The sequence below is a fragment of the Cryptomeria japonica genome, chromosome 5 (assembly GCF_030272615.1).
Source record: "Cryptomeria japonica chromosome 5, Sugi_1.0, whole genome shotgun sequence".
In the NCBI taxonomy this organism is placed as follows: Eukaryota; Viridiplantae; Streptophyta; class Pinopsida; order Cupressales; family Cupressaceae; genus Cryptomeria; species Cryptomeria japonica.
The window spans coordinates 300,797,502-300,812,763 of NC_081409.1; the positions used below are offsets into that span (position 1 = coordinate 300,797,502).

The 15,262-nt window shown below is 34.9% G+C and overlaps 1 protein-coding gene across 1 annotated transcript in view; it reads right to left on the reverse strand.

Moving 5' to 3' along the window:
• LOC131045771 (GDSL esterase/lipase At5g03610-like) overlaps positions 1–15,262 on the reverse strand; it is a 57,328-nt gene that overhangs the window by 27,666 nt on the left and 14,400 nt on the right. The window contains exons 2-3 of the mRNA XM_059220613.1: positions 3,959–4,141; positions 3,630–3,872 (exon numbers count right to left, since the gene is read on the reverse strand). Coding sequence (XP_059076596.1) covers positions 3,630–3,872; positions 3,959–4,141 — 426 coding nt within the window. The remainder of the gene's footprint in view (positions 1–3,629; positions 3,873–3,958; positions 4,142–15,262) is intronic.

Here is a 15,262-nt window from a genome sequence, read left to right on the forward strand (position 1 = left end):
ATAAATACACACGTCCTAAATTACTTTACATGTACATGCTTTAAAATTATTTTAACAACTTACAAATAACATGCATTTAGAATTAGATATCTACTATATACATCCTAATCAATTGCATACATCGCCCACCTTTTAACACATTTTCAACTCATCCACATGTCCCAATTTACTTTGCATGCGTGCACGTAAATATTATTTAACATACATACAAATTAACTTCATACATCCTAATTTGATATAATTGAAAATTTCATGTATTTAAACTTAAAAAATATATGGTCCACACAAGCCATATATATAGAGAGAGAGAGATCAAATATTTATCCAAGTTTCAAAACAAGTTAAGTTCTAATTTATCATGTGTTAATTCAATTCATGGGTTGAACCACATGAACTTTGGATTAATAAATATATAGTTCATACCACATCGAGTGGTTCAGAACGCTCTTCAATAACACTTAATATGTTGTCGTGATCTTCACTATCTAGTCTCCACTTTTGAGATTGCCCACGTGGAACTATTTGAAGAATTAGGCAAACAACAATGACCAAGTAGCTATACTGATATAACTTGTTGTCAATTTGGTATTTAGTGAAATGAATCCCATGTTGAACAATTTTAACTTGTTTGAAATATGTCCCTTGCACTCCAACTGAGCATGCATGTACATGTATATAAGAAATGTGAGAAATTAAAAAATTGCACGTAAGCGATCTGTACATACATATTCAAATCAGTTCAAACCTGTGGGAAATGACATTCCATCACTCATTTCAAATTTTGTTAACTTCTTTCTCTTTTCTATGCAACACAATAAATAATAACTAACACCTTCTATATTTCCATCTTCTACTATGACTGAAAAAATATCTCCTGCAATTTGAAACAAGTTAAATGAATTCTAAACATGTCATTTTTAAGGAAATATGTACATCTACGCAACATTTTTTAAGGAAATATATATATATATATATATATATATATACTTTAATTATATATGTGTACGTCATATGTACCCTTTTTTATCAATCTTAAAATATGATCATAATCACTAGAAATCAAAGGAATGTCTTCAAAGTTTTCATCCTCATTTGAATCCTCGTATGTGTCAGAAACATCTAGTGGCACCAATTTCCATTTACTAACATATCCAAGCTCTTGGTTCTTGCAATTAACATAGTTTTCCAAAATGCAATTAGAACAAAAACATGAATAATCCCTAGTGTATAATGTCCATGGGCGATTATCTATCCTCATGACACAATGCAAAGATCTTGTCCTCTCCACACTCTTACATCCATCCATTGATCTTCTATCTAGATTTGCAAAATGTACATGTGTACACGAACATACATGTAGATCAAGTTATTAAATTGAAACATTTGAACTAGGAACATTTTTAAAAAAATTAAATAAAACACTAAAAGAGAACATGTATCGGTTATCTCCCAAAACACTCTATATGGAATGGGTCTGTATGTTCTCGATGATGATTCACCAGGATAATTAGGTTGCTCAAAGTGTTTCTTACACCATTCAACAACATCATGTGCATCGTCTATACAATCTCCTATGTAATTTATTTGATGCTTTCTTAGAGCACATTTGATACAAGCTCTTGCACCATCATGTTCACCCTTTCCATGACCACTCTAAAAAAAACTCCAAACATGTGGTATTTTGTCATTTCAATGATACCTACATAGTGCATAAAATATCCTCGAAGATTTGAATTGTTTCGCACATACATCAGACTAAACAAAATGTTTAACTATTGTTATGCCTCTCTCTTTCAAATATTCAAAAAACTTGTTAAAGCAATGTTGTACAAAAAGTGTGTCATTCTCCTTATTATCACTGATATAGAAGTGGTACTCTTTCTTAATGACATGATTTTCAAATGTACAATCAACACCATCCAAATCCTTTTGTGCATGTCGATAACACACATGCACCAAAATAGCGATTTGCTTTGAAAAATAATACTCTGATTGAATCTCTTTTTGATGTGCAAAATAGAAATTTTCTGCGAAGTCCACTACGGATAGAATAGTTCCAAGTGTGAAAGTGTCTCTTAATATTTTAAATTGTTCTTCTTGACACTTGGAAAAAAAACCATGGCATATGTATGGTTTATAAACTTACGAAAATTTTCCATAAATGTTCCAATAGGTATCTCCTCTTCTACATAATCTAACCTTGTAGAGTCCTTTCCAAATTTTGTTTCAAATTTTTTGTACTAGTAACTCTTAAAATTTACCATCTTCCTCATTTCAATATTTTCATCTCTCAAAGGCAATTTAGCCAAGTCCCCGCATGTTCCACAAATTCTTTTTATGCAATTTATTTGACTGGTTGCATTATCATCTGATTTATCACAAAAGATGGATACTATGAATTGACTTGTTTGTTTAGGAGGAGCATTTTCATAACCATCACTGTCTTCTCTAATCTTTCGAAACACTTTATAGTACAGATCAAATTTGATGTGATAACGACAACAACAAGTTTCGAAAACTTTGTTTACCTTCACATAATATGGCCTTAACCGTTCAAACATGGTTTGTCCAATCTTTAAATGAGGGTTTGGTTTTGTAAACAACACATATAATTCATGTTTTGTTGTCTCTATCCAATGTTTTACATGGAGATCATAATGATCAGGACCAATCCTTTGCTTGATAACATCTCCACTGTTTGATGAAGGACAATTATTATCATTCCAAAAACTTGTCACAAATTTCCTAACAACATCTTCAATTCTATCAGAACGAGAAGCTCTACACATAATTGCCCAATTCCCTTATGAGGTAGTATCATCCAAACTCTTTCTCCTTTTAACATATTTTGATATTGTCCTTCTACTAAAACCAAACTTAGATGACAGTGAAGAGATTTGTCTTTTTTGAGGCAATTTTTCATTTACTAAAGATGTCAACATCACTCTTCTTGAAATGGTCTTATCTACTATTCGAGATTTTTTACCAATGTTCACCAAACCTTTCTTAACATTATCAACAATAGATTTTTGTCGCTGAGAAGTTTTCATCTTTTGATTTTTTGTATCTATACCGAATAATTTTAGTGGATCTATTAAGTCTTTACTAGTAAGTACAATTGATAACAATTGAGCTTTTTCTAGTGTAGTATCAAGATTTTTTAAATGAGACATTATTTCTTTTTCACTTTTATTCATTGACCTCCTTTTAGTATGTCTAGGTTCTTCATTGAGACGTTTCAACTCATCCACATCCATTTCAAGTAAATGATCTAAATTTTTACAAGAAATATTTCTCTTCACTTGTTTAGCTAGATCCACAATATGCTCAACTATACCAATGGTAGGAGGTAAGGAGCCTGACCCCTATCCTTCAACCTCCATTGGTTCAACTTAGACAAGCTCATCCCTATGTTCATCAACTATATTGTGTTCTTACACAGTACATCATATATGGGCTGCACACAGCCATTTATATAAACATATCAAATATGAAATGAAGAGTCTTCTGAAGAAGACAAACAGACATGTGACTATTGGGCTTCATATACCCAACAAAAAAAGGCCTCAGATTTTTAATTAACTCAATGGAGCCGTTTTCGCTATCAAGGAATGCAAGGTAGTCGTTACCAACCACAGAGATAAGAACTATAGACTGCGAGAGCTTCTGAGAGTCGAACTCATGACTTTGTCTTATCAGCTTCTTAAACTGCTTCACCTTTTGTGCTTCTGTTATGAAACCGTAGGCTTGAAATATTCCACTTCCTCCAACTGCAAAATTTACTCCTCGTCTAATCTTCTTTGCAGCTGCTTTACTGTCATGACTTCTCAGCAGCTCATAAGCTATGGGAGAGGGAAACCCTAAAATATCCCCTGCACACACCACAACCACATATTGATAAGCCAGAGGCTGCTTAAAACCTTATATTTCACTATTTGTGAGTAAAAGGAAGGTTTACCCCAAAAATCTGTCTGGATTTTTCCAGAAGAATATTGGCCGGCAGGATAGCAAGGCCAGGTCAAACCGTATGGTCGTCTCCATGGCTCATTTATAGTTTGATTAAATGGATTACGATTTCCTGTGTCGGCAGAGGAATCTCCGAAAACAAAGAATGCCCGAGCCTTGTTTGTGATGCCTCTCCCTGCAAATCAATCGATTTAAATGAAAACCATACGATTATATAGAATGAGTGAAGTTTGAACTAATAATTTGTACAATTGACGTGCAAATAAAGAGAGAATGATTATGAGAAAGAGAAGACGCGAAAACATGGCGTCCATAAGTGTAGTCGTTAGTATTGCTTGTTGGAGTTGGGATAAAGGTTATAAGGTAAAGAGGCTGCAGTAAAGTTGTCATTGTTTGAGTGTAGACCATCTTTTTAAGTTTTGTCGTTTGGCGGATTAAAAGACATCTTTGGGAGGGCGAAAAATTCTTCTTTTGTCCATGCAGCATCCTTGACCGTTATTATTAGTTAATTATTTAGAGTTTATTTCTAATTATTTATTTATATAAATAAAAAACAAAATTATATGATATTATGATATTATCTTTTTAATTATTTTATTTTAGTTTTTAAGATGATCTAGTTATCAAATTCAACCTTTGAATAAAATTAGCATTTGTGTTTATAAGATTTTTTTGATGAATAGGCCTTCTCTATTAATTTAAAATATTAAAGTACATATTCACAAAAAAAGGTCGGGGGATACAAGATCACCCCGCGAGAGTCACACGACCAGTGGCCGTAAGCAAAAAAACAATCTATTCATCAAAAAACTTCCTCATGTAGCTAAAGCAGAGGTAGTTGAGGGAGGAGGATCAAGATCATCTTTCTTTCCCTAAACATCAGCAGGGTTAGGAGTCGGGTCTGGCATGGACCACCCATCTTTAGGATCTTTATCAATTTCTCCTTCCTCCTGCTTGGGAGGCGAGATGGCCAGAGCCAAGCAAGGAAACTTGGAAGTGGTGGCAGAGGGCAACCCAAAACCATCACCAATGGGAGAAGAAAAAGTCATTGGAGTAGCAAAGGGCCACCCCGAGGCAGAGCCACGACGCGGAGGAGAATTTGAGTGCTGCCTCCAAGCATGGTCTCTCCTGCCCGAGGAGTGGCGAGGAGCCTAGGACCACGGGGACATGATAGTCCGGGGATAGAAAGATAGGAACCATGGATAAAATGAGGTTAGAACTCAAGGGACCTCTAAAAGGGTCACTGAAGTATGAACCAAATGACCCAATATAATAGGGGCCATTGGAGTAGGGTTTCACAAGCTATCAAAATAGATAAAACAGCTAGAGAATGAGGCATAGTGTAATGCCCCGCCAGGAAACCCCGAAGGGATAAGACAAAACACAAGAATAGAGTGCAATAATTTTTTTTTTAAAGTTACACCACAATAAGATACAACAAGATATCAAAGATTCAGATTACAAAGCGGAAGACATCAACTAACACCTAAAGAGTTTCCCAATGAGATTACTTAAATTTCACAATTCACTAATTCACACATTTAATCCAACAAGCTGATTACCTTAATAATTAGAAAATTCTTAATCAGGATAATTTCTTTCAAAAGATGGAAATATAATTCACAAGCAGAGACTCATCCATTAAGATCTATTCATAATCTTCATTCAAACTTTTCATTTAAAATTACAAGCCATACATCTAATATTCTAACACACTAGAATTTCATCATAAACATATGAGATCTTTTCAAGCATACTTAATTTCCTTAACAACAACTGAATATATCCCATTACTCTAAGTTACATTCTTTCACATTCCAATTTATTGCATTTTAAAAGATGATTGCATACATGCATCTACAATAAATCTCATCTAAACCACTTATGCATTTGATCAAAATAGGCATTCAAGAAAAACTGCAAATAAGCATTTAAAGTTAATTCCATTATCCACTTATCCATTCTAACATAAGCTAATCATACATGATAAAGCTGATTAAAGGAAACATAAGAGAATAACATCACATAACACCATAATGATCTCGGAGTTCACCCCTAAAGGGCTACATCTCCGGGTCTGCTCAACTGCAAGACCCCTCTAAATAATAATAAAGTTAAGAATACAAGAGGTTACACAATTACAATCCGGCCATCAAGGCGAAACATAAACAATATACAAGTGACCACATCGGCCAATTAATACATAAACGATCCCTGAAAAGAACAGGATCCAGCTGAACATAATCAAAGCTAAAACAAAGGTCCAGAAGAGCATCCATAAGACTGAGCCATCACCACCCAAGGTCTAACATGAAACCGATACTCACAAGGGCAGAGGCAAAAGGACGACCCACAAAGGTACTCCTAACAGGACAAAATGACAACACACTAGCGAACGTAGGGACAAGTGTCATCACACAACCTGGTATGGTTACCATGGCAAGTCTTCATAGGTCCCAGCCCCATACACTGGGTTACCCTGGCAACCTAATCCGAGCTTCCAGCCCATCCAAGCCTCATGTGGACCCACACATCCTGTCGTGAAGACAAGGATGATGGTTTGCCATTTCAGGCCTTCTCACAGCATGTTGAGCCCATGTTAGCACTCATCCCATGTGTGAGGCACATTTATCTTACTTAGAGATTACATTCTAATCTACTGATAGGTTATCACTTATTAGACTCACTTTTGATGGGTTACCCAACAGCCACTTTCCCATACGAAACTAGACTATACTCAGATGAACTCAAAACCCAAGGAATACACATGGTCAGACGAACGGAGTTCAAGAAAGAGGGAACAACAAACTAGTCAAACACGACTCATCGTTCCACACCTACACAAAGGATATGACCAATTATGACACAACCACAAAACAACAGTCAACTCAAAACCAAGGATAGAAACAGGTACCCCAAATCATTCCATACGACAGGGACCTATCAAACAGAGCACTCTTGCCATTTCATAATTAAAAGCGAATACAGAAATTAAACTCGAATAAGTAATATTCAACAAATACAATCTTTTCGAATTGATCTAAACATTAACAGTCGATCAGGTTTTCTACATGATCTATATCAGATTACAGTTATCTACCTCATCTAGGAATAGTTTGTTCTTGGTTTTCTAACTCTCTAAGGTTCAAAGCATCGAACAGACATATTAAGCCATAATGAGTTCTTAAACCAAATTCATATTAATAAAACTCAGATAACCATTAGTCAATTAAATAAGATATTAAATCTCCAATTAAAACATCACTGACATACTGGTTCGATATCAACCTCTACAGTATCATATTTCCAAGCCTAGTTGCTCTATACGGATCACGGAAATATAAATACATAAGGGAATCCAAAAATTAACTGTTAATTAAAGAGTATATTTATTATTCCACGATAAATAAAATATACACAATTAACGATCGATAGTGCACAATAACCCAATTAATTATTAGTTAATATATAATTATTAATCTTTATTAATAAAATATATTCTACTAATAATTAATGCATTGCACTAATTCCAAATTAAATATCGATTAGTTTATACATATATATAAATTAATTTCCATTAATATTATATATATATATATATAAAATAATAATTAATTGAAACTTTATTTTAAACCACAATACTTTTAATTTAATAAGTTTATTTATTAATTTTTTTTTTTCTTAACTAAAAAAAATGAAAAAATAAAAAAGCAAATTAAAAAAAAGAGGGGGGGGGGGGGTTTCCACGTGGTCCCCCAAGGGAAGCCCACGCAACCCCCAAAGGGAAAGCGCTACTTCCCCAAGGGAGCACGCAACTCTCCCCAAAGGGACCGCTGCTGTTCCCAAAGGGAAGCATGCAGCTCCCCAATTGAAATATAAAATTTTCTTTCTTTTTTTAAATGATTTTGATTTTTCAAACAAAGCTGCTTACTGTGTTTTACACAGTCTAATAAATAAAATAGTCTCCCAGAGACTAACAGAATTTTTTTTTTTTAAAACCAAAACCCCATTGATATATTTTTAAACTACCCAGAACAGGGAAGCGGAAAATTTCTCCAACAACCAACAACATATTGGCCAAATAAGATTGATCTTCAAAAATTTAACATCTAATCTGCCAAACCCCCAACTAAATTTCAAATTTTATTTATTTTAAATCATTCTTAGCAAACCAGAAATTGATTTGAAAACAAAGAATGAAATTAAAGAGGGATAATTTCTAGATCTTATTCCCATTCTACTCCAATAATCAATCAAACCGATTTTTCAATAACAAATTCACTTCTTTCAACTAGAATAGTAAATTCTTTTGGCAAAAAGAACACAATTTAGAATCCTACCTTCATACGCAATCCTGGTAGAGATTTGCTGAAGAGCCCAACCTGCAAGCTCAAGAATTCCTCCTCCTTCCAGAATCCCCTAAATTTCAACCAAAAACTTTCCCAACAAAATATTTTCCAAAAATGCCCATCCTCTAAAATCTCCCAAAATTTAGGTTATATGGAAGAGTTGACCAAAATTCCATTTTTGGAGTTAAAATTTTTTATTTAAAAATAATTCTCAAAATTAATTCTTTTCTAACTATATCAATAAATTGAATTGCTTTTTCCATTGAAAATTGATTTTCTCACTCAACTGAAATTTAACCTTTCAAATTTAACAGCCAACAGAATACAATTAAATCTATTGCACTTAAATACAAAACTTTCTTTTCAACAGCATATCCAAAATGCATTTAATATTTAAATTAACTATTTAACTGAACTTGCTCCCAATTTAAAACGAGCAATCCAAAATAAATGAAAAACGAATAACAAAATCCCGATTAATCTAGTCCATTAATCTTAAATGCACAAACACATATATAATCAAAATAATTACTAAGGACTATATAATCAATTTAACCATACACACCAAGCACGCAAACCGAGAAGGTCAACCAAACAGACGACTCGCAAACCCGAACAAAAAGGGATTACCGACGACGACTGACGATGCTCACCTGAGCATGACTAAGGTCAACTAGGGTCTTACGACCACCTAATCCAACTCTAAGGATTAAAGAGGTACACTCAAACCTACAAATTCAGGTGAAGACGAACCTCGCACTCATGCGGCGTTGTACCTGAAATCTCCTGCAACCAAGAGTCATACATGCATACATATATAAAATTTAATGAAAGCGTTAGCCCGATATTAATACCACGAGAAAGGAACACTGAACAACTTGCATACGACTAGTGTGGGAACCCACATCAATAGCTATGCGTTAAATCAAACATCTGACTATAATCATAATATTAAGATAAACTGAACAAGATTAAACCGAGATTAGAAATTGATTAGGGCAGGGGTATTACATTCTCCCCCCTAGGTTCTGACTTACTCCTGGAAGTCGTAAGGTTAGATGGGGAACATGTCATACGCATCAGCCCTGAAACTCATTCAACAAAGATCAAATTGCACATAGAAATCTTTCCATAAATAAATGAAATATTATTGCAAAAATCCTTTACAAACACCATTATCCATTGGTAAGGTACATCTAAAACCACACATTCCTTAAACTATTCTAGGAATTATCCACAACCATAGCAGAGAAACAAGAATTTTCTTCCTTTCATTACACCAAAATAAATCATTACAAGGAGGTAAACAACAATTACGATAATCATCTACCAAAATGCCCAGAAACATGGCATCATGACCAATTTTCTGCTACCAATACATCTTTATCATAACATTTTATTGAATAGACTAGCTTAAATATCAATTTCAACAACCAAATTAACTTTCATGAAATAAGAGCAACATACATAACTCAATTGTTTACACTTGCCAAGCATAAGAAATCCTTTCCAAAGACTATGTCCCATAACATAGTGACAAGTTAACACAATTTACTCCATGATACAAATAATAACCATCCACATAACTGGAATACATAACTCAAAAGGCCACATGTGAGCATGTCTAATGCTCGGTCAAGGATAACATGCATGATCGGCATCTCTATGCCTGATCTCAGAACAACAATAAGATCATAAATAACCAATATCTCACTCAAGGGCTCGATGGTGCTAGGCACACCATAACGGTGCTACCTTCCATACAAGACCTTTGTGAATATCCCTTGTTGAGCAAGGTGGTTAGCCTCCAAGAGATAGTCACCACACAAAGGTAGGTAGTGGGTCCTAGCTGCATCACAGCCTCACATACCCCCATCCTCAAGGTTCCCTACATCAACTTCCTCACACACACTCTACCAATTCCGTATCATACGTCCTTGGAGAGGAATTTCACATTTCAACACAAGATCAGCATCCGAAAACAATAAGGATAAACCAGTTTAGCCACCAAAATACAGACGAATAAAGGTAATAAATCATCAATTCCAACAGTAAGGTAAGAAAATAATCCGGAATTGCAACACCAAATCCAAAGTGCAAAAGATCACAAGATCATGGCTAAACCTTCAAAGTCAACGTAAAATAAATTGCTGATCCCCAAAGAAATATAAATAATATCACAACTGCACATAACATCACTATGTGACTAACATCTAGCCACCGACGAGGAAGGAAGGAACAACTGACTAGCTATTGCAGTAGCTCATCATGTGGTGCGACATAGTCACACTACCCACATGGCATGGCGGTGTGCACCTTGACATCACCTCGCATCACGTCGTCACGTGGCATGGCAATACCCCAAGCGGAGAACACACGCAATGGACATATCCCGCATGGTAGTGTACCTCGCAGAAAAAAGCACGCGCAGGTCACATCCCGCATAGTGACGTATCTAGAAGGATACTCGTCGTAAGTCAGAGGTATACATGACTAGGTCCACCCACATGCCCACCAACATGTACTAACTGGTAGCACATGTGAATAAACCTACCTTTCATGAATACAAGGTAAAGGATCGTCCAAATTACACCATCACTATACACAAGAATCACCATCCAAAAGCTCAAATAAAGGAAAGGAATAGGCTGACACATATAAACCTATAAATAGATTCATCAGAAGGAAAAGTGTTGAGTACACCTTTGATACAGTTTAATAGTACAACTATATCATTCCTCGAAGTAGAGAAGCTAAAGTCACTTCGCGCCGACATTACTCGTATGCCAATCCATACTATTCAAGGAACAGTTACTTTGAATACTACCCCTTACATTACTGAGTTACCCACAACCCGAGGTTTGGTACTCAGCAGGGAAACAAATAAGCAACATCACATAAATAGTATGGTTTCCCATACTCATAAGCAACATATCCTCCATGGTTGATTACTTCACCAATCCATGGGCACATATAATAAGCACTGGTTTCTTACAATACACATGAAAACACCAATACTGGTTTAGTCACATTTACGGGGAGTACTTTTCAGTACGCTAACATCTATACAAGGAAGATTTTAATTATGCTTTCTATATAAATAACTGAATCAAGTTTACTCTAGATACAAGTACTGAAATTATTAACAATTCACAATTACATAAGGAAATAACATCATTCCTATATCTTTCTCAAATTTCACTAAGCATCCGAAACTAAATTACTAGCTAAGCAAATTCTTTTCCCAAAGAGGACTTTCATCTATCACTATGAAGCCAAAATGCAATAGTACAATTTCACATGTTTTATAAACATTCTATTTAAATCAATGCATTCTTTAATACCATTTCTAAAAAATCTTATGATTAGGCAAGGAGAAGGGAAAGAGAGTTTGATAATCAAACTGTTTCTTACAAAGACACAAGATCAATCAAGGTCACACTACATTATAAAATTTCTTACTATAAGCCTATCATTTAAATTGCACGGTTTTCATTTCGCTACCATTTAGAAGGATGACAATCAGCCTAACAAAACATTTCCAATAATTATGGTTGCAACAGGAGGTTCTAGTTTTCCAAACAAAACAGAGATCAAGATAGGCAATCTTTCTGATAATGCAAGACCTCTTGAGAACACTCACTTATACTTAATACAATATAGACACATGTCATAATTTGTAACCTATCATTAAAATCAAATTATGATAAAAAGGTAAGCGAGGAGCTATTACCCAAATAAAACATATTAATGCATGCACATCAAACAAGCTTTTCATCCGCACTTTCTAAACACATTAAGGTAATTACATATACCCAAAAGCGGGTTCAATGGAGCATTTGCTAAAATAAATCTTCAATCAACTGGTTTAATGAAACACATAAAACAATCTTTCGGGGAACACATTAATACTTTCTCGAAGTTACAATAACATGCTCCTTTCAATACTTCTTCTACAAGCCAAGCAGTTTCACATAATTCAACTATCCGCATATTAATGCACATTACTAAGATAGAATTTAATTATGCTACTCCTACAAAATACACATGGAGAATTCTTTAAACGTACACATACAACTTTCTCCCAATAACCAAAATAAATTTTAATACCCATAGCCCTTTTAATAATCTAAAAACACATAAGCGTCATAAGGCTCACACAAGGGTTCAAGAAGTCACACCCTTTTCTCTTGCAAACAAGAAACTCAATTCAAAGATAACTACACATATCCTAATCATTTTAATTTCCAGAAAGAGAGAGAGGAATGAAAATAATCATTTAATTTTCTACAAAATAAGCATTCCATAATTGCCATACTAGCCCTTCAAGTGGACAACACTAAGCTAGATCATAAACTTAAACAAGCACAATACACACTTTCAGATTCAAGACAAGCACGGACCAACCCAAATGGATTAGTCTAACGAGTACAACACTCAAAAAGGGAAGGTACATACGACTCTCTTTCAAAATATGAGTAATCATAGACCAAGACATCAAAAGAAAACAATGCACATATAAACACTCAAACACCAACATCAAGAAGGCGAAAACAAGGTGTGAACACACACACGTTACACACAAGTTAAGGTCTGCTCAATCACTCACATGCAAAAGGAGGACAAGCATACACATAAGGCCGATACACCTCAAAACCAATAGAGGGCACACGCGACACCAGAGATCCCAATGTTTGCAACATGTGCTCTGATACCAAATGTAATGCCCCGCCAGGAAACCCCAAAGGGATAAGCCAAAACACAAGAATAGAGTGCAATAATTTTTTTTTAAAAGTTACACCACAATAAGATACAACAAGATATCAAAGATTCAGATTACAAAGCGGAAGACATCAACTAACACCTAAAGAGTTTCCCAACGAGATTACTCAAATTTCACAATTCACTAATTCACACATTTAATCCAACAAGCTGATTACCTTAATAATTAGAAAATTCTTAATCAGGATAATTTCTTTCAAAAGATGGAAATATAATTCACAAGCAGAGACTCATCCATTAAGATCTATTCATAATCTTCATTCAAACTTTTCATTTAAAATTACAAGCCATACATCTAATATTCTAACACACTAGAATTTCATCATAAACATATGAGATCTTTTCAAGCATACTTAATTTCCTTAACAACAAATGAATATATCCCATTACTCTAAGTTACATTCTTTCACATTCCAATTTATTGCATTTTAAAAGATGATTGCATACATGCATCTACAATAAATCTCATCTAAACCACTTATGCATTTGATCAAAATAGGCATTCAAGAAAAACTGCAAATAAGCATTTAAAGTTAATTCCATTATCCACTTATCCATTCTAACATAAGCTAATCATACATGATAAAGCTGATTAAAGGAAACATAAGAGAATAACATCACATAACACCATAATGATCTCGGAGTTCACCCCTAAAGGGCTACATCTCCGGGTCTGCTCAATTGCAAGACCCCTCTGAATAATAATAAAGTTAAGAATACAAGAGGTTACACCATTACAATCCGGCCATCAAGGCGAAACATAAACAATATACAAGCGACCACATCGGCCAATTAATACATAAACGATCCCTGAAAAGAACAGGATCCAGCTGAACATAATCAAAGCTAAAACAAAGGTCCAGAAGAGCATCCATAAGACTGAGCCATCACCACCCAAGGTCTAACATGAAACCGATACTCACAAGGGCAGAGGCAAAAGGACAACCCACAAAGGTACTCCTAACAGGACAAAACGACAACACACTAGTGAATGTAGGGACAAGTGTCATCACACAACCTGGTATGGTTACCATGGCAAGTCTTCATAGGTCCCGACCCCATACACTGGGTTACCCTGGCAACCTAATCCGAGCTTCCGGCCCATCCAAGCCTCATGTGGATCCACACATCCTCTCGTGAAGACAAGGATGATGGTTTGCCATTTCAGGCCTTCTCACAGCATGTTGAGCCCATGTTAGCATTCATCCCATGTGTGAGGCACATTTATCTTACTTAGAGATTACATTCTAATCTACTGATAGGTTATCACTTATTAGAGTCACTTTCGATGGGTTACCCAACAGCCACTTTGGGCGCTGCCCCCAATCGAAAGCCACTTTCCCATACGACACTAGACTATACTCAGACGAACTCAAAACCCAAGGAATACACATGGTCAGACGAATGGAGTTCAAGAAAGAGGGAACAACCAACTGGTCAAACACGACTCATCATTCCACACCTACACAAAGGATATGACCAATTATGACACAACCACAAAACAACAGTCAACTCAAAACCGAGGATAGAAACAGGTACCCCAAATCATTCCATACGACAGGGACCTATCAAACAGAGCACTCTTGCCATTTCATAATTAAAAGCGAATACAGAAATTAAACTCGCATAGGTAATATTCAACAAATACAATCCTTGCGAATTGATCTAAACATTAACAGTCGATCAGGTTTTCTACATGATCTATATTAGATTACAGTTATCTACCTCATCTACGAATAGTTTGTTCTTGGTTTTCTAACTCTCTAAGGTTCAAAGCATCGAACAGACATATTAAGCCATAATGAGTTCTGAAACCAAATTCATATTAATAAAACTCAGATAACCATTAGTCAATTAAATAAGATATTAAATCTCCAATTAAAACATCACTGACATACTGGTTCGATATCAACCTCTACAGTATCATATTTCCAAGCCTAGTTGCTCTATACGGATCACGGAAATATAAATACATAAGGGAATCCAAAAATTAACTGTTAATTAAAGAGTATATTTATTATTCCACGATAAATAAAATATACACAATTAACGATTGATAGTGCACAATAACCCAATTAATTATTAGTTAATATATAATTATTAATCTTTATTAATAAAATATATTCTACTAATAATTAATGCATTGCTCTAATTCCAAATTAAAT